The sequence below is a fragment of the Nannospalax galili genome, unplaced genomic scaffold (assembly GCF_000622305.1).
Source record: "Nannospalax galili isolate Female #2095 unplaced genomic scaffold, S.galili_v1.0 scaffold874, whole genome shotgun sequence".
Taxonomy (NCBI): Eukaryota; Metazoa; Chordata; class Mammalia; order Rodentia; family Spalacidae; genus Nannospalax; species Nannospalax galili.
In genome coordinates, this window is record NW_008334302.1 from 570,100 (window position 1) to 591,725 (window position 21,626).

At 42.5% G+C, this 21,626-nt stretch overlaps 1 protein-coding gene across 3 annotated transcripts; it reads left to right on the plus strand.

The window, feature by feature from the left end:
• The first annotated feature begins 5,171 nt into the window (after positions 1 to 5,171).
• Pacrgl (parkin coregulated like) lies at positions 5,172 to 21,574 on the plus strand. Of its 3 annotated transcripts, none has more exons than XM_008829315.3 (9): positions 5,172 to 5,274; positions 9,543 to 9,610; positions 9,734 to 9,882; positions 11,714 to 11,781; positions 13,531 to 13,621; positions 16,026 to 16,160; positions 16,679 to 16,786; positions 19,287 to 19,367; positions 21,296 to 21,574. In XM_008829315.3, exons 2-9 carry the CDS (start codon positions 9,559 to 9,561, stop codon positions 21,350 to 21,352), a joined length of 741 nt encoding a protein of 246 aa, XP_008827537.1. In that variant the 5' UTR covers positions 5,172 to 5,274; positions 9,543 to 9,558; the 3' UTR covers positions 21,353 to 21,574. The 3 variants fall into 3 exon arrangements, with proteins under 3 accessions (XP_008827537.1, XP_029417577.1, XP_008827536.1); XM_008829314.3 differs by lacking the exon at positions 5,172 to 5,274 and adding an exon at positions 5,282 to 5,551; XM_029561717.1 differs by lacking the exon at positions 16,679 to 16,786.
• The last annotated feature ends 52 nt before the right edge of the window (positions 21,575 to 21,626 follow it).

Here is a 21,626-nt window from a genome sequence, read left to right on the forward strand (position 1 = left end):
ACCAGTCTGTAATCTCCACTGCCAGGCTTTCTCACAGGAAGCAGGGGTGTATTCCATGCTGATTGGCAGGGTTTAAGGATTTTTACCTCTAGCAGTGTATGGATGTGAGGCGCTATTCCCTTCCTAGCCTCTTCTGGCATCGGGTACTGCCGGACCCAAATGGGCAAAGCCGTGGCTTTGAGTTGGACCACAACTGGGGGCAGGTGCCTAGTGAGGCCGATTCCTCTGGTTTTGGCCCAGGCAGAAAGGAACTCTTGCAACCAGGAACTCATGTCTCCCTGGCTCCTCTTTTCTAGGGCCACTGGGAATAGGTGATATTCATCAGCCACAGATAAAGACAACACATGTACTGGCTGCAGGGGCTGTCCTTCTGAGTCCGTGACTTTTATCCCTTTAGGCTCAAAATGGATATGTGCCCCGATCTTGGTGAGTAAGTCTCTACCTAGCAAAGGTGCGGGACTCTTAGGCACAACCAGGAAGGAGTGGGAAACCTGATGCCTTCCCAAGTCCACTTTCCTGTTGGTGGTCCAGGCGCACCTCTTAGTTCCTGTAGCTCTTTGGACTATGCTTGTGCATCCTGGCTTTAGAGGACCGCGAGCTTGATTGAGAACTGAATACTGTGCCCCAGTATCTACCATGAAGCCGGTGGGAGTCCCCTCCATGCACAGAATTATGCAAGACTCGGGGAGGGGAGCCGAGTCCCATCCCCGTCAGTTTCCATCTCCCAGGTGGAGGGTCCTGATAGGGCTCCCTCCTCCTTGTCTTCCTCTTCTTTGTGGGCACTCTCTCTTCCAATGCCAATATCTTTTGCACAGGGTGCACTGTTCCTGCGCTAGTTTAGATGGGCGGGGTCCTGCTCTCTGAAGCGACTCAGGGCTCCCTTTCACTCTGGCCAGGAATATTCTGGCCCTCTCCTCCCTCTGCTTCTTGTTCTCTTTTCTTTGAAATTCTCTGTCCTCTTTCCTATTTTTATCCTGCATCTCTCGTTCCTCCACCTCTCCCCCTGTCCTCCAGAGACTCCCTAGCATTAAAGACCTTCTCTGCTTGTTGCAGCATCTCTCTAATAGAAATCTCCCCCAGATCGTCCCACTTATGGAGTTTTCTCCTGATATCGGAGGCTGCCTGGTTAATAAAAGAGAGGACTGCAGCTGACCTGTGTTCCTCTGCCTCTGGGTTTATAGGGATGTATTGCCTATAGGCATCAAATAGCCTTTCCAGACACGTGGCTGGGCTTTCGGTTTCTGCCTGAACAATTGTTTTTACCTCAGCCAGGTTAGTGGGCCGTCTTGCAGCCACCTGGAGACCAATCATTAGCATCTGGCCTTAGACCCGAAGATGCTCCCTCCCTTCTGCCATCCCAAAATCCCAGTTTGGGCGTGTGAAGGGGAACGCTTCATCGATGGCAGGCTGAAGGGTAGTGGGCCTCCCATTTTCTCTGAGGACGTTCTTCCTGGCTTCATTCAGGATGCGTTCTCACTCTTATGTTGTGAAGAGGGTGCGAAGTAGCTGCTGGCAGTCATCCCACGTGGGACAATGGGTGTACATAATGGATTCTACCAAACCTATTAGACACTTAGGGTCTTCAGAAAAGGGAGGATTTTGGGTCCTCCAATTGTAGAGATCGCTAGAGGAAAATGGCCAGTATTGATACTGCTGAACTCCATCTGCGCCGCCAACCATTCGGACGGGGAACTGGCATGGCTCCTCCTGTGGTGGAGGATGGAGCTTCCCCCACTCGGTCCCTGTTTCGTCGAGACCTTAACTGCATCCCTCCTGCCTCCCCAGGTCGTCTATCCTCTCCTGTAGAGGAGTCTGGGGAGGGGGCAACCACTGGATTCCCATGGGGACCCCCGGCTCCATGCCCCCCTCCATAGGCCGACCTCGGCTCCCCCTCTCGTGGAGCTGCATAAGGTGGTGGCTGTTCAACGGGCAAAGGGGGGTAGAGGGAGGAGCTCTTGGGGATAACTGATGGAGCACTAGGATCCCCGCCTCTGTGACTGGAGGACTTCAAGCCTTCCTTGGTCACCATGATGGAGACTTTTGGTGGGCAAGCATGAGGCTTTCTCACCAAGAGGGGCTTTAACCAGGGCGGGGGATCCTCTGCCAGATTCTCCCACAAAAGGATATAGGGGAGTTGATCTGGGTGGTCCTCTGGGTCAGGCCGGATAATGACAGCCTTGACCTTGCCGATGGTGTCCAGGGAAAGGGACCCCTGGGTCGGCCAACCTACTCCAAAGGTGGGCCATTCAATCAAGCACAAAGTGCCTTACCCTTCCTGATGCCGGGGCCCAATTTCAAAGCCAGCTCCTTCACCTCTGAGAAGTGAGAGAGGATTAAACCTTTAGGAGTGGCCTGAGTCTGGCCCATGGTGGTGGTCACAGAAGAGAGAGAGAGATGAAAAGGGAGAAGTGAAGATGCCACTCTAAACAATGATGGCCAGTGGGTATGCTTGTGGACGGGTGCCTGTCATTGCCCAGTTTTTCTTCTGCGGGGTACGTGAATTTATCTGGGATTCATGCCTGGGACCCCCTTATATTTTCATGGGAGTCTTTCAGCAGCGAGCGCCCTAACGGCTCTTATTTGCTCGACCCATGCCCGCGGGGCTTTCTCAGTGGCTGGAGAGAGGGATGGAGAGGAGAGGGAGATACAGATAAGGGGTCTTGTCTCCACCCGTGCGGGCAGTCAGGGTCCGCCAAGAGGGCTAAGAGCCTTTGGCTTACATCAGGGAGTAGCCCTGACCAGAAAACCTCAATTGCTCTTTCACCTTTAACAGTCCCACGCGAAGACTTAGACTGAGAATAAAAGGAAGGAAAAGGAGGAATGGAAGGTTTAAAATAGGGAGCGTAGAGAAAAATACAAAACCAGACCTCCCCCCCCAGTAAGACAATTAGCATGACCATCAAGCACGCACACCACATTGAATCACACTTGTGCGGACCGGTCCTCCTTTCACTCAGACGCGCGCTACACTCACCACTCTCACTTTCAAGATCCCCGAGACTTCTCGTGATTCTCCCAAATGGCGTCCACTTGGACTGCCTCAGAGTGACTAGCTCGATTTTTTCTTCCTCAGGCACCAGATTTGATGGCAGGCTTCCTTCCTAGGGTTGAGACACTCGGACCCTAGAGCCAGGGCTGGTTACCTGGACTTTCACCTAGGTGCTGGGACTCAAACCTGGACTTCCTCACTCGGGATTACTAACCCAAGACCAGACATGAGATGGCGACTCTCGCTTTACTGTGGATTTTACAGACACGAGGGGGCAACCCTCGAATTACACTGCCCTGTCCGGAGAAAAGAAACTCTGCCTCCGTTTGTCCTTTGTTCCCCCAGAAGCCCCCCCAAATCTGGGACGAGCCCCCAAAATGTTAGGGTCCGTGACTCGGTGGGTCTCTTCTGTAGAACAAATGCACGAGTATGGAGATGCAAAAATCAAGCAGAGTTTTATTAAACCAGCTAGCTGGTGCCGACTGTCCTTCCAAGACATGCAGGTCTGGTTGGAGCGATCGACCCTGAGGCAATTTCAGGTAAAGATTATATAGGCTCCCACAACCATTACACAAAAGCCTGTGCTTATACAACCAATAGTTTCAAAGCAAGCATTTCACAAACCAATAACTTCAAAACAAGAAAAATGTTACAACTCCCTTCAGGTATCTCATTGGGGAGGGATGGGTGGTATGTGCCTGGCGCGACCCTTCCCTGTTATCTTGTGTAAGCAGACATGCCTACGTGACACGACACAGATCAGACAGGTCAGACTCCGGGGACTGCAGCACTTGCCCCTATCTCCAGATGCCTGTGTCTCCAGTTGAGTTAATTGGTTACAAGCAGTAAATTCAAACAAGTAAATTCAAGCAGTAAATTCAGACAAGCAGTAAATTCCTCTTTCCCTAACAGTGTAGAAATAAGAACAAGAGCCAGATCTGCAACTGGAAAGGAAAGTGTCCTTTATTCAAGCAGCACAGTGAATGGCAGAAGGTTTTCTGCAGAAAGAAAGCATCTGCTTCTAATGAAGGGGGGTGGGGGTGAGTTTAATATAGGAATTCTCCTGAACACAGATGCAGGCATTTACTTGGTGCTAGGGTCTGGTGTCTTGGGTGACTGAAGGTCTTCCTCCCAAGATGATTTTCTCATGCAGAGCAGGCGAGTTATCTAGGGCACTAAAGGAAATAGGTTGGCTCCACAAACAGCCTCTTTCAGTTCTGCCAGGGACAGTTGATAAGGCCTGAACAAGGCCAGCCTGACAGTTTAGGGTGGCCACTTTAAGGGATTTATGATTTTATGCCTTCCCTAATGAGGCTTATGGCTCTTGTACAATTCACACACTCTTTCAGTCTAGTGAAACAAAAAAGTAAAATGATACAACCCTTTTCTAGAAAAAAACAACATAGTGACATGGCGTCTGTGATGAGACTTAAGCATGAAGGGACACACTAGGATGAGAGGACTTGAATAGCCTAGGGGTGCAGACAATGCAAAATGTGTGTTTGCAACTTGAGCAAAAAGTTAAGGCTTTACTTTGCAATGAGAGGATTCGAGAGAGCAGAGAAAATATCTAAAAGGGTTTGGTCTTTTAACTAAAATTACCCAAATTATTGCTGAGGAATCAAAGAAAGTCACATTCTCCTCCAGCACCAATTTCATTAAAATAATCTGAAAGGCAAAATAATAATGCTATAGCTATCAGACCTATACTCTGTCGTTCAATGCAACACCATATGGAATAGTAAAAAGGACAGGAAATTTGAACAGCAGGGCTCGTGAAAACAGCTAGACAGGACAGGAAGCTAAAAGAATCTCCACAGCTGGCCAGACAGAAGACTGCTGGCCGCATTTCATAATCCCAGGCTGTCAGGAGGTAAGGCAAGACAGATGGAGGCCAGCAGACGTCGGTGAGAAACTCTGAATTAAGCACCCGGACTGGAGAGAGGTCGCGTAAAGGGCTGGAGCCATTATGTGTCTCCGTCTGAAACTCATTCTTCTAAGGCCTGGCACCAGGGGCTCCTTTGTCTATAGAAACTGCCAGGGAGACCAGCTAGCGCTGCAGTGGGCAGGCACCTGGTTGCCAGGCAACCCTCAGCGGCAGGCGCTTCTCCGACCTCCTTATCTATGGTTTTGCTGGAGAGGCGGCGTCTAACGTCACTGCACGGCGCCGGAAGCGTAAACTGCGAAGCGCCCGTTTCCTGGATCCTGGCGGACGCGGCGGGAGTGCGGTGTTGTCGCTGAGCGGGGCGCAGGCCCTACCCAGGCGGTGGCGTGTGCAAGCCGAGGCGGGTAGACGGGCGCGGCGGGGTGGGGCGCGGGGCTCGGCGTGCGGGTCCTCCCGGTGCCGGCGGCTTCTGTTCGCTGTTTTGTTGCTAGAGCAGCCTGAACCCGTTGCTAAGGACCTGGAGCGCGGGAGTCCTGAGTTTCCAGCATCAGGCACTGCTTGATTGGCGTCTGCCCACTCCATGCCCCTATTTTCTAGTGTCTTCTTTTTGTCCTCTGGTTTCTACACGCTTCCTCTTTTCCAACTTGATCGCCGTCCTGCAGCTGAACTGGCCTTAGGTATTTGGAAATGGGTGCGGCTGGGGATGGTAGAGATGTTGGAAAGGTGGAAAGCAGAGTTTAGAAGAGATTGGGATGTGTGACCTTTCGCCCCATGTCCGTTGGGCTTTGAAGGAGCTTTAGAGATGGAACACAACTTCTTTAGCTGAGCGCCTTTTGAACATTTGGAAGTTTCTAGATATTTCAAGGGGCCATCTCACCCAGAGGCCTCAGCAAACAGTTCAGTGCAGTGGTCTGAGATAACGGAGGGCGGGGGGCTTGCTATAGAGAAAAATTATTTTATATTTGTAAAACAATGACAGTATGGTTTCCTAGCATTGGTTCAGGTGCCCTCAGAGCCCTATAAGTGACTTGCCGTGCCCAGTGAAACCGAGGGAAAAACAATGGAGTTTTGTTGCCTTTTTTTGCTGTGACATTGTGACATAATTTTGGCATTCCATATTTATTTATGGATTCTTGTATCTGGAATCCTAAGAATGAGATGATTTTGTGGTGATTTGGATAGGATTTATAATGAAATGCTGTTCCCCTCTTCATTTATTTCTGTGACTTCTCTGCCCTTGTCATGTTACTGAAAAGCACTCAAAAAAACGAATGAATTTTTTTTTTCTTTTATAGACAATACTTATCAGTCATGAGCTTCCAGGGCTATGCTGTTTTTAAGAACTTAGCACACTTAGTTTGACTTTTCAAGTAGAGAATGATATTTTTAATTTTTTTTTTTATGTGTATGAGTGTTTTACCTGCATGTTTGTTAAGTGTACCATTGTGCAATGCCTGTGGAGGCCAGAAGAGGGCATCAGATTTCCTGGGACTGGAGTTAAGACTCTTGTTTGTTGCTATGTGGGTGCTGGGAACCTGGGAACCGAATCCGGGTCCTCTGCAAGAGCAACCATTACACTTCATCACTGAGCAGTCCTAAAGAGTGATATTTTTAACAAGTGGAAAAGTGAGTTGTTTTCTAAAGAAATTCCCTTACTTGGGCATTTTGAATGTGTGTGTAGAAATGTGTTTTTGTTGCTAAAAATTACATACGGGTATTACACATAAAATCTACCTTGTTGGAGGCTGGGCAGCCAGCCCAATGGGTAAAGTCCTTGCTTGTGTAAGAATGAGGACCAGCGCCTATTTACACTTAAAAGCCAGGTACTATGGAGCATAGCTGTAGCCTTAGCACTGGTGGTGGCAGGGGACAGAAACAGGTAGATCCCAGGGACTTGCAGACCAGCCTAGCTGACTCCTCAAGCTCCAGGTTCAGTGAGAGACCCTGTCCCCAAAAACCATTTAGAGCAATAGGAGACACCCTTTCTCATCTCCATGGATTCCCCCACCTACACACCCATGTACATGCCCATATACACACCCATATACATGCACATACAACACAACTGCACACACACAAACTACCTTGAATATTTAAAACCTTTGAGAACTCAATTTTTTAGTGTGTTTAAAAGCCTTTCAAATAAAGAGATTCAGTAGCTTTTGAACTCATTTAAAATATAAAGTAAGGGGACTGGAGAGATGACTCAATGGCTAAGAGCACTGCCTGCTCTTGCAGAGGATCCGGGTTTGGTTTCCAGCACCCACATGGCTACAAGCTGTCCATAACTCCAGTTCCACGAAATCTGACGCCCTCTTCTGACCTCCATGGGCATTGCATTGTATGACATGGGCATGCTTGCATACATGCAGATAATACTCACACAGGTAAACTAAAAACAAAAATAAATTATTAAAAACTATATATATATATGCATATAAAGCAGTGCTGGGGAGATGACTCTGGTGGTAAAATGTGAGTTCTTAGATTCCCCAAATCCTTTGATTAGCCGAGTGGATGTGGTGACCCCCCCTGGTATCCCAGCATGTGGGAGAGAGACGGGGAATCCCTGGAGGAAGCTGACTAACTAGACTGACAAAAAAGGTGAGCTCTGAGTTCAGTGAGACCCTGCCTTAGTGTATAGATGGAGAGCTATTGAAAAAGACAACCATCTTAGACCTCTACTTGTGTGCGTACACATACATATGAACTTGCATACACACACCACACACACAACTGGTAGATAGGACTGAAAAATGTGCCCTATTTTATATGGCTAACTGCACGTTTTCTGTGTGTACTTGGGCATTTATGTGTCCTTTTCACTAGAATAGCTGCTGCAATTTATCGTGAAAATAAATTGTACTTAATGAATCTTCAAGTTAATGCAACTCAAAGTGTTAAAGTTGTCAAAAAGAAGAAAGCATTTTGTCACATTGACCACACTGTTGTTGTTAATGCTATGTAAGTCTCTGTTCTTGAAGAGATACCTCTGGTAATCAACAGAAAAGGAGGAGAGGGTTTTTTTGGGGCACATATTCTGGAGGGTTCAGGCCATAGTCACGTGGCTGTTTCTTTGGGGCCTATGGTGAAGCTGCACATTACTGTAGATGTGCATCACAGAGGGAGGCTGGTAGCTAGGCCTTTAACTCCTGAGCCTTTGGGGGAATCTTATCCAAGTTGGAGCATACCATTGTAAAGAAAATTATAGTAGCTAAAAGTCACCGAACCTAACTGTATGGCAAATATTCCTAGTCTTTGTTAATGCTTAGATTACTGAAATTATTCCTAATTAGAGAGTGGAGGAGTTTAACAAAAACTGCAGTCATCATTCTCTCTGTAGCAGCTTCTGGAACTAGTTCTGAGTCTGGCAGAATAGTAAACACTTGAGTGATCACAGAAATGCACTAGAGCAGGCTAACATGTTCAAAGCTTGTGTTAGCTTATTTTAGTTACAATCTGATAACTTTAATGAGGTTTTCATTATTACTAGAAAATGCCTTGGGGAGGAAGGTAAAATGATACGAGAAAGACTTCTACTGATAGTTGAGACTATGAGATCAGTATATTAAGGGACAAAAACTGGAATTTAAAATATTTGTGTAGAAATGATCTTACATTCAGTTCATCTTGGCATGGCATATGAATGTACCATGTTTGAATATTGCCTAAACTCCTGTTTCATGGACCTTTTGAAGATTTTTGATTTGTCAAGTAGGTTAAGCTAGCCATTTCATGACAGGACTCATTTAAGAACCTATCAGTGTTTGTCCTGCAGAAGAGAAACCCAGGGAGTTCAGAATCAGTATATCCTCACACATTTGAAAAGCCCCCTTTCGGTACGCAGTCTCAGATTTGAACCCAGAGCGTCTCCCTCACTACACCCATAAAGTTGAGTGTTGACAGTGGGGAAAAGAGATAGTGATGATCCCAAGATTTTTAGTTTGGGAAACAGGAAACTGCTCACATCTTAAATTAACAGGTAAGGGGCTGGAGAGATGCTCATCAGGTAAGAGTACCTGATGTTCTTGCAGAGGACCCAAGTTTGGGTCCCAGCACCCAAGTCAGGCTGCTCACAGCCACCTATTACTCCATCTGCAGGGGCTCAGGTGGCCTCTTCTGGACTCTGCAGGCACCTGTGCTCACACAAATCTTTTTTAAAATTGCCAAGTGATATGTTACTTCCAAAGAGTAATCTCAGCTTTAGTTGTGTTCAGTTCGAAGAGCTTGTAGTAAACTGCGTAGGAGCGTTCATGGTGTCACTGGCAAAGTAGACCACCACTTGCAGATAGCATTTGGTGCTTAGGACTTGAGAGGAATCTACAGGCCAGAGAAGATGGAAGAGGTAGGAGGTGGAGCAACCGTGCTTCCAGACATCCGCTTATCTAATGTCGCCAGAAGACTGCAAGTGAATTCCTTGTATTTGTCAAACGAAAACTTCTGTATATCTTTTCTTTCAGAGAGTAGCTGTAAATTACAAGGAGTGCTCATACCCTCTTTCGTAGTTAAATATCACTGTCACATTTCGAACCTTTTTTTCTGTGTTGTTTTTGCTGTTACTGAAATTGTTGAAGTTGATACAATTTTGTATCTTTAGTTGGCTCCATGCTGTAATTTTCTGTCTGTCCTCTGTGTTTTGTGTGCTCACATTGTTCCATTTTATTGCAGGGGTGGAAGGGAAGTGATGCAGAAATCAGACTGCCCTGGAGCTGTGCATTTGAGAAGCAGAGTGACAGGTACAGAGCTTTGCCTTTCCTGAGGAAGGGGCCAGGTTGGCTGCGGAGACAGTCTGCGTTTCACATGACTTCGGGATCAGGTTTTTGCATTCATGTCTTGTATTGATGTTGTATTTTCTCTAGGTAACTATGATCAAAGAGCGTCCTCAAGTGCACAGATGAGACACCGGACTCCAGTTCAGCGGAGCAAATCCTCAACCAGGTCTCAGGAGCCTGCAAGAAGACTTCATCCTCGGCCAAGTGATAAACTTAACCCCAAAACAATTAACCCGGTGAGTACAAAAAAAGAACCATTCTGAATGCCATCATGGGTCTCCTTTTTGCTGGTTTTGAGCTAGTGGAGTTAATTTTGTTATGTCTCATTGAATTCATTGGTGAACTCTGCAAAGCGTGAATTGCATGCCAGCTTTATTTTCTGTTTTCTGTGCCGCTCCCTCATATCGGTGAATTAGCTCGTATTTGAGGGTGGGCTGGTCTACTTACAGGTGTTTATACTTGCATAAAGTCCTCCAACCATTCCTTAATGTTCTATAAATTCACTCCACCAGAACGCCTATTACAATATTAGTCTCCTTTTGCTCTCTCAACGCAGCCTAACAAAATAGAACATTTTTGCATATACAAATGCATAAATTGTGTGAAAATGAATTTTCCAGAAATCGGCATGTCTGTGTCACAGCCCCAGGTGTTGTGTAGCCCATGCTCAGCTGTGTGGCCATGGTTACATTGCTTTTAGCTTTGAAGACTGAGAATAGCTGATGCTCTTGACTGATTATGGTGGCAGTCAGAATATGACAAGTGAAACCCAGTGTATTCATTAGCATTAGAGATGGGACCATGGCCGGCTGGCTCACCCTGCACCTTGTCACTCCCACTTGCACGTTGTCTCTTCTTTATGCTTTCCATGCACTCTTCCTTCCTCAGCACCTCAAGATTAGCAAATGGAGGGGGCTCTGACCAGCATTCAGAATGGTTCAGCACAGGAATGCAAGTTTGGAATTAAGTTTTTTTTTTTCTTCCTGAAAACAATGACAGAGTCGCTTAAAAACTTCGTCCCTACTCCGAGTAATAATTCATAGCAGTAAGAATGCTTTACTCACCTGGCTCCAGTTCTTCCTAGAAAGATGTACAATTTTGTTAAAGTTCCATTCATATAATCCTATCAGTAAGTCACTTAAAAGTTTAACTTCTGTACGTGATTTTTTTTTTTTTTTTTGATACAGGATCTCCCTGTAGCCTCAACTGGCCTGGTACTCGCTATGTAGACAAGGCTGGCCTCGATCTCATAGACAGCCACCTGCTCTGCCTCCCAAGTGCTGGGATTAAAAGTGTTCGTTACCATAGCTGGATATGGACATGACCTTTAAAAATAAGCTCTTTATAGCTTTAAGATAAGTTAACAAATTTGTATTTTGTAATTTAAACAACTACATGTTTTTGTTCAGAATACTGCCTATTTGCTTTTTGTTATTAAATTCTAAAGTGTCTCTCCATTGTAATGAAAGTATATATTTCAATTGTTCAATTTGTGATGACCATCTCTTAAATCATCACTGTAGGTATAGAATCAGTCTCTTCTCAAAATAATGTATAGCAAAGCTATAATGAGTTTTGTAATCTGGGTATGTTCAGATCTATGTTTATGAGACTTGCTCAAGATCTTTGACTGTGCAGATCCAAATTCTTTGCCTCATAGAAGCACAGTGCCAGTTGAGAGAAGTTATATGGATTCTCTGGCTTGCACAACATCGAATCTTGGCTGGAGGGCATGTAGGATATACTCTGGTGATTAAAAACAAATCTACTCTCCCTGTTCTTCACACGTCTTCTTTATCGAACCCTCACCTTGAAATGCAGGAGGTGGAAAGAGTGGAAAGGCTGTCCATCCTCGGTTTCGTTCCCCGGCAAACCTCTGAACCGAGTTAGAGGTTAGGAAAACAAGTGCACTGCTTGGTTGTGGGATGTTCTCAGTCACGTGGCTGAGCAGGATGTGAAACAGCACTGTTTTCTAAGTCAGAGCGGTTCTTTGATCCCAGCAGGATTAAAATTGATTACATATCACTAGGTGGAAGAGGGGGTAATATCTTCCTTTTTCAATTTCAGTTTGGTGAACAGTCCCGAACCCCTTCTGCATTTGCAGCTATTTACTCCAAAGGAGGCATTCCCTGCAGGTAAATCAATACAATGTGTAGCTGACTGTTCAGAATAATTGAATAAAATCAATACATTGTTCAATTTAAATTTATTGAAAATTTTATTTACCATACCAGTGAGATTGAAGTAAAGGTGACTTCCTGCTTCGACTGTTGGATTGGTATAGATCCCTGGACATTGTTGAAAAAGGCCACCTTAATTCCAATATGTAATTATTGAGCTCTATAGTAAACAAAAAAGTAGTTGAAGAAATTGAATGAGCTACTTTGGCACAGTCTTTGCAAGCATTCATATGGTTCTGTAAGTTGCAAATAAAAATATCCTATCTTGTTAAATGTTAAAGTAAAAGTTGGCAGCATGTGCAGTAATTTCTTAGTAAGCACATGTGATTGTATTTGCTGCTTTTTAGATACATTCTTCAGAGAATGTTCAGTTTTATCCGGTTCTGCATGATGGAAAATTTTATTTACATCATGGAAAGCATAATTACATCAGTTCATCTGTTCTTTTTTTTTTTGGTTCTAAAACTTTACAAGTGCAGTTTTTTAATAGTATGTTCAAATTTAGAATGAAAAATAAGCTCAAGAGCTGTTCTTGAATTTAGTATTACTTAGATTCTAAATTGAATTCTAATTGAAGGGTTAGGGACATAGCTCATTTGGTGGAGCATCTGCCTAGCATGCATGAAGCCCTGGGTTCTATCTCCAGCGCTACATGAACTGGGTGGAGTCGGGTACACCTTTAATTCCCACAATAGAAGCAGGAAAATCAGAAGTTCAAGGCCATACCCAGCTCCTTAGTGGTTTTGAGGCAAGCCTGGTCTACACGAGTCCCAAGAAAAAGAAGTCTAAATTGAAGCTTTGTTTTATTTTAAAGCTCTTCAATGTCTTCTACTAGAGTAATTGGGTTTTGCTAAAAAAAACTGTGAAAACTATTAGCATAGCAAGGCCTCTTGCTGTTATGAAGATCACCGGAAGGTAGAGCTTGAGTGGTTAGGAATGGTCAGTGAATTTGCTCTTGTGATAGTGGTGATATATTTGTATCTGTTTGTTTGTTTTGTTCTGTTTTGTTTTCTGAGACAGGGTCTCTGTAGCCCCAGCTGGCTTGGTACTCTGTGTAGACCACACTGGTCTTGGTCTCACAGAGATCTGCCTGCCTCTGACTCCTGAAGGCTGGGACTTAAGATGTATACCACCATTACTGGTAGTAGTGATATATTTTAAATTATGCTTCAATAACTGCTTTGGGGGTTAGGATAGACAACCAGAGACCCTACTTCAGGGACCTCTTGTGACCTCAGAGGGCCCACTTCACCGACCTGGCTTCAGTTTTCTTCTTTTTCTTATATACTAAACTGATTTGCCTTCAGATTATTAGTGTTAAGATTAAATGAGCTCTGTTAAAGTATTCTTTATAAAACATGACCATTTCTGATTTTTTCATGGTTTCATTTTGTGTAGGTTACCTGTTTTATAACTATGTCTGAGAGATCAGTGAAACATGTACACCAAGATTCACAGAGAGTAACATGCTTAAATGCCATAACTAAGTTTAATAGGAGCTTGCTGAACAATTTTGTGGAAAAGGAATTTAAAGGCTTCTGTGCATTGGTTTGTCTGTCCGTAGCATCATGATATTATTGTATATTACAAAGTGATTCTAGTATGGTCCTGCTCTGTGAAGAGGGTTATGTTACAAGCTCACTCCCTGCTTGTATATATGTGCTGCAGGGTCTTTTCTTAAATTCACTGACTTTTGTATTTTAGATTGGTACATGGCTCAGTAAAGCACAGATTACGGTGGGAATGCCCTCCTGAAATTCTTCCATTTGATCCTCTTCTAATTACTTTAGCTGAGGTAAAATACCCCATTTCTCCTGAATGTTAATAGAAAAAAAACTATTTCTAAAATAGCACTGTTATTTTGTAGCTTATAAGTAAATCTCATTCTGTACTTTTGAGATAAAGATCAAGCAGTAGGCACTAAAATGTTGGGGTCCCTAAGGAAGTAACTGTAATTGTTTCATACATACATACATGCATATATATATACATGTATATTATAAATAATGGATTAACCAGTTTTATAAACATGGAATTTGTATAAATTAAGTGAATGATGCATTGCTTACTTCCAGATGACTGTGATTAGTACTAGGTTAATAATCCAGAGCTGTGCAGCTAGATTCAAACAATGACTCCTTATGTCTACAACCAGTTTTGATAATGTGGTGCCTTTTGGGTAATTGATACTAAATGCTACTGAATTCCCATATGTCCCTTTAAGGAAAGCTCCAGCTGTGAGTTTAGCTGTGTGTTTCTCATAGTGTATCATGGAACTGTCCTGAGAGACTTCTTCCAAAAGCTTCTGGTGGGATCTGTTATGTAGTGTAGCATTTTTGTAATTTAACAAAAATGTCAGGAAGAAAAATGTTGGCAGAGTCTTAGCTTCAGATGAATCAGCAATATCTTTAAAGAGTTCAGGATCATTTGTTGTCATTAAGAAGCAAATGTTTAAAATTGATGATATTTATCCTGTTTAAGCAATGTGATATTTGTAAAACAAATCAGAGTAATAATAAGTAATAATCTAAGTGAAAACATGTGAAAGAACTCTGGTGTTTCATTTACTTAAAGGAGTATTTACCTTTCCTATAAAAATTTTGGGTGAGATTAAATGATAGTAGAAAAAAATTAATTATTATTGGGTGTTTGAGACAGAGTCTCCCTGTAACCCCAGCTGGCCTGGAATTGCCTATGTAGACTAGGCTGGCTTGATCTATGTGCCTGCCTCTGCCTGGTACTACAGGCATGTATTCTATCATGCCTGGCAAGAAGAAAAAATTTCCCAATGAAGATTTTAAAAATTACAATGATGACATCAAATTCTCTTGGTTCCTCCTATAGAATTTTAAGTACATTTATTCATTTCTGTGAATTTACAGAACTTAACAGTTACTGTGAACAGTAACTTTTCTGTTACTTCTTGTTGTAACAGAGAATGTTGATTTATTTTGGTTTATAATGTATTATATGTATTATAAAAATGTATTTTTTAATGGGTAGCCTAAATTTGATGAAAGCCCTTTAATTTGACACTAGAGATTCTGCAGTGACATTTCTTTAGTTTTCTTTTTTCACTTTAGATCTCTTACAAACAATAGCAAACTGTGTTTTAGACTAATCAAACTAGTGGTGACTGCATATTCAAACTAATCCTAGGGGACACATGGTGCTTTAGTTTAAAGAGGTTCTGACTTTATTCTACATAAAATCTCCTGTTTTCTTTTACGTTTACTTACTTATTCATTCATTTGTGTGCCTATGTGTATGTGTGGGTGTGTGTACCTTTCCATCTTCAAAATGAACATGATAATAGGTACTGTTGGAATGATAGACTGTGTTTATCTTACTTCCCCATGCTTGGTGACATCGTTTTCAAAAACATGATAACACAGGAAAGTGGATGCTTGCTCACTATTTGGAGGCAGATACTCAGGTCAAACAGACAAAGCATTTGGAAACTAGTGTTTCTGTGCCTGACGTTGCTGCTGGTTTAAGTCAGATGTCCCCCCCCCCCTTTTTTTTTGACTAGTAATTGATTAAGTCATAAAGTGCTGTCAACTTGTTTTCTGGTATATTTAGGCAGAAAGACGCAGTGAGAAATTCTGTGCACATTTTTTTCCCCCCTGGATTTTCAAATTGTAATCTACTGGGAAAAACAAAGCACTTAAATTGTAACAGTGGCTTTCACCTTAGTGTGGGCTTTGCTATCTAAACATCTTAATACATACCCTAAATAGGAATGAAGGATATTTTAGGAACTCATTGAACAAGTTGAAGGTCGAATACCAAGGACCACCTGAGGGATGCTTAGAAACACACCGAGCATTTTGCTGTCTTTCAGACAGTGTTTAGCATACACGGTGATTTCACAGTCTAGTGACTTTTTCTTCTTGTTTTCATTCATAAGTTGCTTTACTTTCCCTCTACCTCTCCTTTCCCTTTTTCCTTCTGTGCTTTTTAAAATTTTTTTTCTTTTTTCTTTAGTTTTCTTCTCCTTTCTGTTTTTCCTTTTAGTTTTTTATTTGATTATCTTTTATATGTCTCTTAGTTAGGCAGTTTCTGTATATAATTGAAATTTTGCATTATTATTTGGAAAACAGTCAAACTTTTGATTTCACTTCAGCTAGAAGGATTAAGTTTTTCTGATGTTAAGATAATAAAATGATAGTGAATCATGTTTTGTTTTGTCTTGGCAGGGTCTGAGAGAGACTAAGCATCCATATACTTTTGTGTCAAAGGAAGGCTTTCGGGAATTGCTCTTGGTCAAAGGCGCTCCTGAAAAGGCTGTACCTTTGCTACCTAGACTGATCCCTGTGCTGAAGGCAGCTCTGGTATGTCATTTATTTCACTGGACTTCTTTTATTTCCAATCACACGATTTAGATGAAAACTGATTCATGCAGAATATTGGATGCTCCCTTGCACTCCCATTTTATGTACAAATAGTTCTTTACCTGTGGTTTTGACATGTATTGCACTCAAATCACTGTTACTCTGGGCCTGATGACTGTGCATTTAAAGTTCCCTTTAGAGAATATACTAACTGTATTGTAGTTAAAAATAAACATTTGAGTAATTAGAGGAAATAATGAACCTCAAAGAAGTCCATTTGTATATTATTTGCTAGGTACATTTTAGTTAATGCTTTAGTCTCACTGAAATCTTTTTTTTTTTTTTGCCCCAGGATATGCTGCATTAGTTTATTTCTGAGAATTGCTGTTGATTGATCATCTTCTAATGTTTAAATGTTTACTCTTCCTTCCCCACCCCCTGCTTGCCCTTTTCCTAACACACCCCCTTTCATTCTCCCCACCCCCACCCCAATTCTTGTACCATACCTGTCCCTGCAGGGCCATTTGGATGATGACGTGTTTGAAAGAGGGCTAAGTGCACTGGTACAGCTGAGTGTTGTTGTTGGACCATCTCTGAATGACCACTTGAAACACTTGCTCACCAGTGTGAGTACTGTAGAGATTAGAGCTGCTTGGATATATGGTCTTCATAATTTAAGACTTCAAATTAATCAGTAAACTGTCTTAAAGCCTTCAAAAAAATCTATCCCCTTTATTGAAAAGTAGTTTTCTTGTCATGTCAGTAAAATACTTATCAGAAACATCCTAAAAGTTGGAAAGATTTATTTTGGCTCAGAGTTTCACAGGTGTCAGTCCTTCATGTCAGGAAGGATGTGGTAGAGTGGAGCAGGTTACATCATATGAACAGGAAACAAACTGAGACAAGAAGGGGAAAGGATACTACATCTCAGTAACCTACTTCCTCCAGAGGTCCCACCCCCTACTCTTTTCTACCTCCCAGTAATGCTATCATTGTAGGAAGCCAAGGAGGATTAATCCAGTCATTGGTCAGAGCCCTCATGATCTGACACTCTGTGGAAACAACCTCATAGACAAACCCCAAGGCCTGCTTCATTTACCTAGGCTCTTCTCTGTCCAGTCTGGTTGGCAATCAGTGTTAGCATTTACCCTTGCCAACAAGTGCAGATCATACTTTATAAATCATGAAATATTTTAATCAGTGGAGAGTGTTTCTTTAATATTCTCCTTTTTATGGAAAGGGCCTATAAGAGCTGACTTTAGGTTTAAAATAAAAGTAAATAAAACTTGAAATAAAACTTACTGAGAAGTATAGCTATTTACTGCATATTGATTAGCTATGAGCTAGAAGCCCTGTTCACACAGCTTTTTGTGTGATTATGTCTCACCAAAGCCATTCATTACTTTGGTTTTGTTTTTCTTTTTCATTTTGAGATTCTCAGTGCATATATGTTACATTAAATTTATTACAGAAGATGCAGATTAGAATGTGCTGATTGAGAAGCACAGTGAACAGAGCCCAGGGTGCTGCAGCCAGAACCTCTGCTACCCCCACCCCGGGGAGTGCAGATAGCGCTGGCTTCTTCCAGCAGCAGTGCGTGGGAGCATGCATGGAGGGTTACCAACAAAAATTGGGAGTCCAGGATTTATTTTGGTGTCTGTCACTTAAGCATGGTGTCTACATGTGTGCTTGACAGTGGTGTGTAGCCTCTTCAGAATGTAGCTGACATTCTGTGGCCCAAGGCCCCCACCATAAATCACATGTCAGCATAGACTGTCTGGTATAGCTTAAAGTCTTTAGGTTGACACAGACACTCTTTTCTGGTAGGGCATTCTAAGAGCTTTGAACCTGCCCTTCAGGAAGTAGGGACAAGGGCCAGTCCTGCCTGTAAACTTCCTAGGCTGACAGGCCTTACTATGCAGTACACAGTGCTATGAAATAGTCCTGCTGGGTTGCTTTCATGTATAGGACGAAGAATACCGGAAACCAGCTTATAGCACAGGCCTTTTAAGTGCTTGATGAGTGGTGAAGTTTTGGCTGGGCTGCATTTGTTTCCAAAACATTTGCCTAAGAGAAGTAATAGTTGAAATGTCTAGGTTTTTGGGATACAAACTTTTTGTTTGTTTGTTTTTTGTTTTTGAACCAGGGTCTCACTATGTAGCCCTGGCTGGCCTAGAACTTGCTATATAGACCAGGCTGGGCTCACACTCACAGAGATCCACCTGCCTCAGCCTCCTGAGTGTTGGGTTAAAGGCATCAAAGCAGTTTGACTATCTATAAACAGTACTGCTTCCCTATTAACCACTGTGATTCTGTCTTCATTCATCTATGCTCTCTTCTTAAACAATAGTCTACCTTTCCAACTGTGGCCTATTAGGACATACCCAGTAATGGGTGGTCTTGTGGCTTCTAGTCTGATTGCTCTGTCAGTCACTATTACTGAATTATTCATGTAAATGGTCTGTTACTTTTCCTCTCTTCTCTTATGGTTGGGTAATACGTGCTTTAGAGCTGTAACTTTCTGTTACGGTCTGTGTGTTCGTGCATGTGACAGAATGGAAAAGTATGCCATGTTTTAGAACACTTGCTTTTTTTGTGTGTGCACGTGTGTGTATGTGTGCATATGTGTATGTATGCATGTAGAGGCTACAGGACAACCTCAGGTGTCATTTTCAGAAATGCTGCCTACCTTCTTTGAGATGGGTTTCTCATTTACCGAGAGCTCACCAATTAGGGTAGATCGTCCAGCCACTGTGCCACCCTGTGTTTCTGCCTCCCTGGTGTTGGGAGGACAAACACAGTTCACACACCCAAACTTTTTATGTGGGTCTCAGGGGTGCACCAGGTCTTCATGCTTGCAAGTCAGGTACTTTACCAGCTGAGGTGTCTCAGCCCCAGAAAACTTATCCTTGATACCATAGCAGATAGTGTAGGATACGACATCCTTGAAATAATGCAAATTCAAGTTTAAAGAAATGCAGTGGGGTTTGTTACATGTAAATGTTAGTGAAATGTTTACTGAAACCTTGAGATTTTAAATGCTCATAAAGTTTTATTTGTGCTTATGACAAACATTGTTATGTTTTAAAATCCTTTCATCCTCCTCTCCGAATCTTGCTTCAAAAGCTTTCCAAGAGGCTAATGGACAAAAAGTTCAAAGAGCCGATCACCAGCACCTTGCAGAAGCTGGAGCAACACGGCGGAAGTGTGAGTAGACGGTTTCCTCTTCCCTAATGGATTGTAGAGGGCGTGTTAGCCCATTTCAGCTGCAAGTAGGAACTGTGAAATGCAGGGCCTGTATTCCTCTTCAGAGCTAAGGATTGCTGTTTTCTGTGATGCAGCTCTAGTTTTTCTCTTGAAGCTATTTTATATTTTTGGATTGACCTTTGGCAAGTTCAGAAGGAAGGATGTCAAATTTAGAGAGCTTGACAACAAAGTACTTTTAACCTTTATTCTGATTTATTTCTGTATCTGTCTGGTACCAGGGAGAAATTCTAGGTCCTTGCGGCTGCTGAGCAGGCACTCCCTGAGCTACACTGGCCTTTCCATTTTCCCTTTAACTTGCCATGGTTTCTTTCTCTGAGTTTAAGAATCTCCTGTAGATGGAAATGACCCTTTCATATTACTGCATGTTGTCCAGTCAACATGCCACATAGGCACTCTATTAATAGAGTTCCATCAATTATTCTGACCTTTCAAGGGACAAGAATATGGGGAATTTATGACTGTAGGATGTTATCATTTGAAAGTGATTTGTATGTTCCTGATTTAGAAAGGTGTTCATATTAGAGTGTTTTGTCTGATTTTAATGATGAGTTACATGTAATTATCTTATCATTATAGAACTTAGTTTCATTTCAGTATTTCTAAAGAATTAAAGGAAATACCTGTGGGTGTATACAGTGTTATGATGGCTATTCCTAAATCATCTAATTTGCCTAATTTTAATAACTTCTAAAATTGATTTTAATATTTGTTTGCTGAACACAAAGTTTTTGATGAAGAATTAAGTCCCTAAGGGCTGTTAGAAAATGAATTTCTTTGTTGTATTTGAACCTGAGGCCAATGAGTATTGAGACACTGGTTGGGAAATGTACAGAACCAGCTCCCAGGCTGGCTGGTGTCCCCACTGAGCAGGATGAAGAACTTGCGTGTAAATGCCCGTGATAGTCTCCGCATCGGAATCCCAGGTGTATTTGCCCTTCTCTGCTTTGTGAAATGCAAGTGAACAGATGCTGAGTAATGATCACAGCTTGTTAATCTGAAACGTCCCCTGGTTGGGGACAAGAAAAAGCAGCAGGGCCATAATGTGAGATCTCATGGATGTCTGTATAGTGGAGCTGGGGTAGTTAGAATGGAAATACATTTTAGAAGCAGCATATTGTGAATTTTAGATGGACTGCAGAGGGTATAGTTGGCCGATTCAAGGTCCTGGAGAGAGGGGGCAGGGAGGGAAGGAGGGAGGGAGAGAGAGAGAGAGAGAGGAGAGAGGGAGCCTTTTATTGCTACTCACTCTTGTTAGCTTTGAATGTTGCTAATACAGAATTAAGACGAAGAGTTTGTAGTTACAGGGATCTTAGATAGTTTTCCTTTGTATATATTTTAGTAATAACGGTTGTGATTGCAGAAGAAAGTTTTCTGTTGAGATTATATCTACAGCATTCTTCTGACTTGATTATTACTGTGCTTGCTTTTGATATTTTGCTGTCCTTTGTGAATGTAAGGAACATTCCTTCTTCCTCTCCTAGAGTATGTAAGACTTAACCTAATGACGAGTACTCACCGAGTACATCTAAAGCACTGAACTCATTTAGTCTCCACGATAAGCTCTGAGGTAGACTTTGATGGCATCTTCCTTTAAAGATTAAGATACTGAGGTGCAGAGAAGTACTTAGCACAGGTCTGATAATGCGTAATGGGGAGAAGGCCTTTAAACGTTGCCCTGGCTCTGAGCTACTTCTCTAGACAAAACAGCTATCTACATTTTATTTAAGAACAAAGTTCCACTTTTTATTCCATAATTTTGATTTTTCCCTTGTATTCGAGTCATGGATACTTGCAAATGTTATTAAATGGTGTTACTGGAGTAACTCTGATTCTAATGTTGCTAATTTTCTTTTTTTTCCTGTTGTCAGGGAAGTCTTATCATCATCAAATCCAAAATACCAACATATTGCTCTGTATGCTGTTGAATAAGGGAGCCAGCAAATCTTCCTGCCCATAGGCGTCAAGCTCTGACTGCAGGTGCCCATGGAAACTGTATTCTATTTACTCTGAATCACAGGCAGCGTTTATTACTTACTAGGCTATTAGGAGTGTGTCCAGTCCAGTTGAAGCCTAGTACATGCTATTTATCAACTCAAAAGGACAGGTGATAATGGAAAGTAATTAAAATAACTTCTGTAACAGCTTAATTTTGTGAGTGTTTTTTTGTTTCCTCACTTTTTTGACATTTGTGTGAAGAAC

Excerpts from the sequence above, each read along its gene's own strand:
- Pacrgl (XM_008829315.3), top strand. The coding sequence starts at position 9,559 with ATGCAGAAATCAGACTGCCCTGGAGCTGTGCATTTGAGAAGCAGAGTG. Across the intron at positions 13,622-16,025 it reads TTCTAATTACTTTAGCTGAG|GGTCTGAGAGAGACTAAGCA; the intron begins GTAAAATACCCC and ends TTGTCTTGGCAG. Across the intron at positions 16,161-16,678 it reads CTGTGCTGAAGGCAGCTCTG|GGCCATTTGGATGATGACGT; the intron begins GTATGTCATTTA and ends CTGTCCCTGCAG.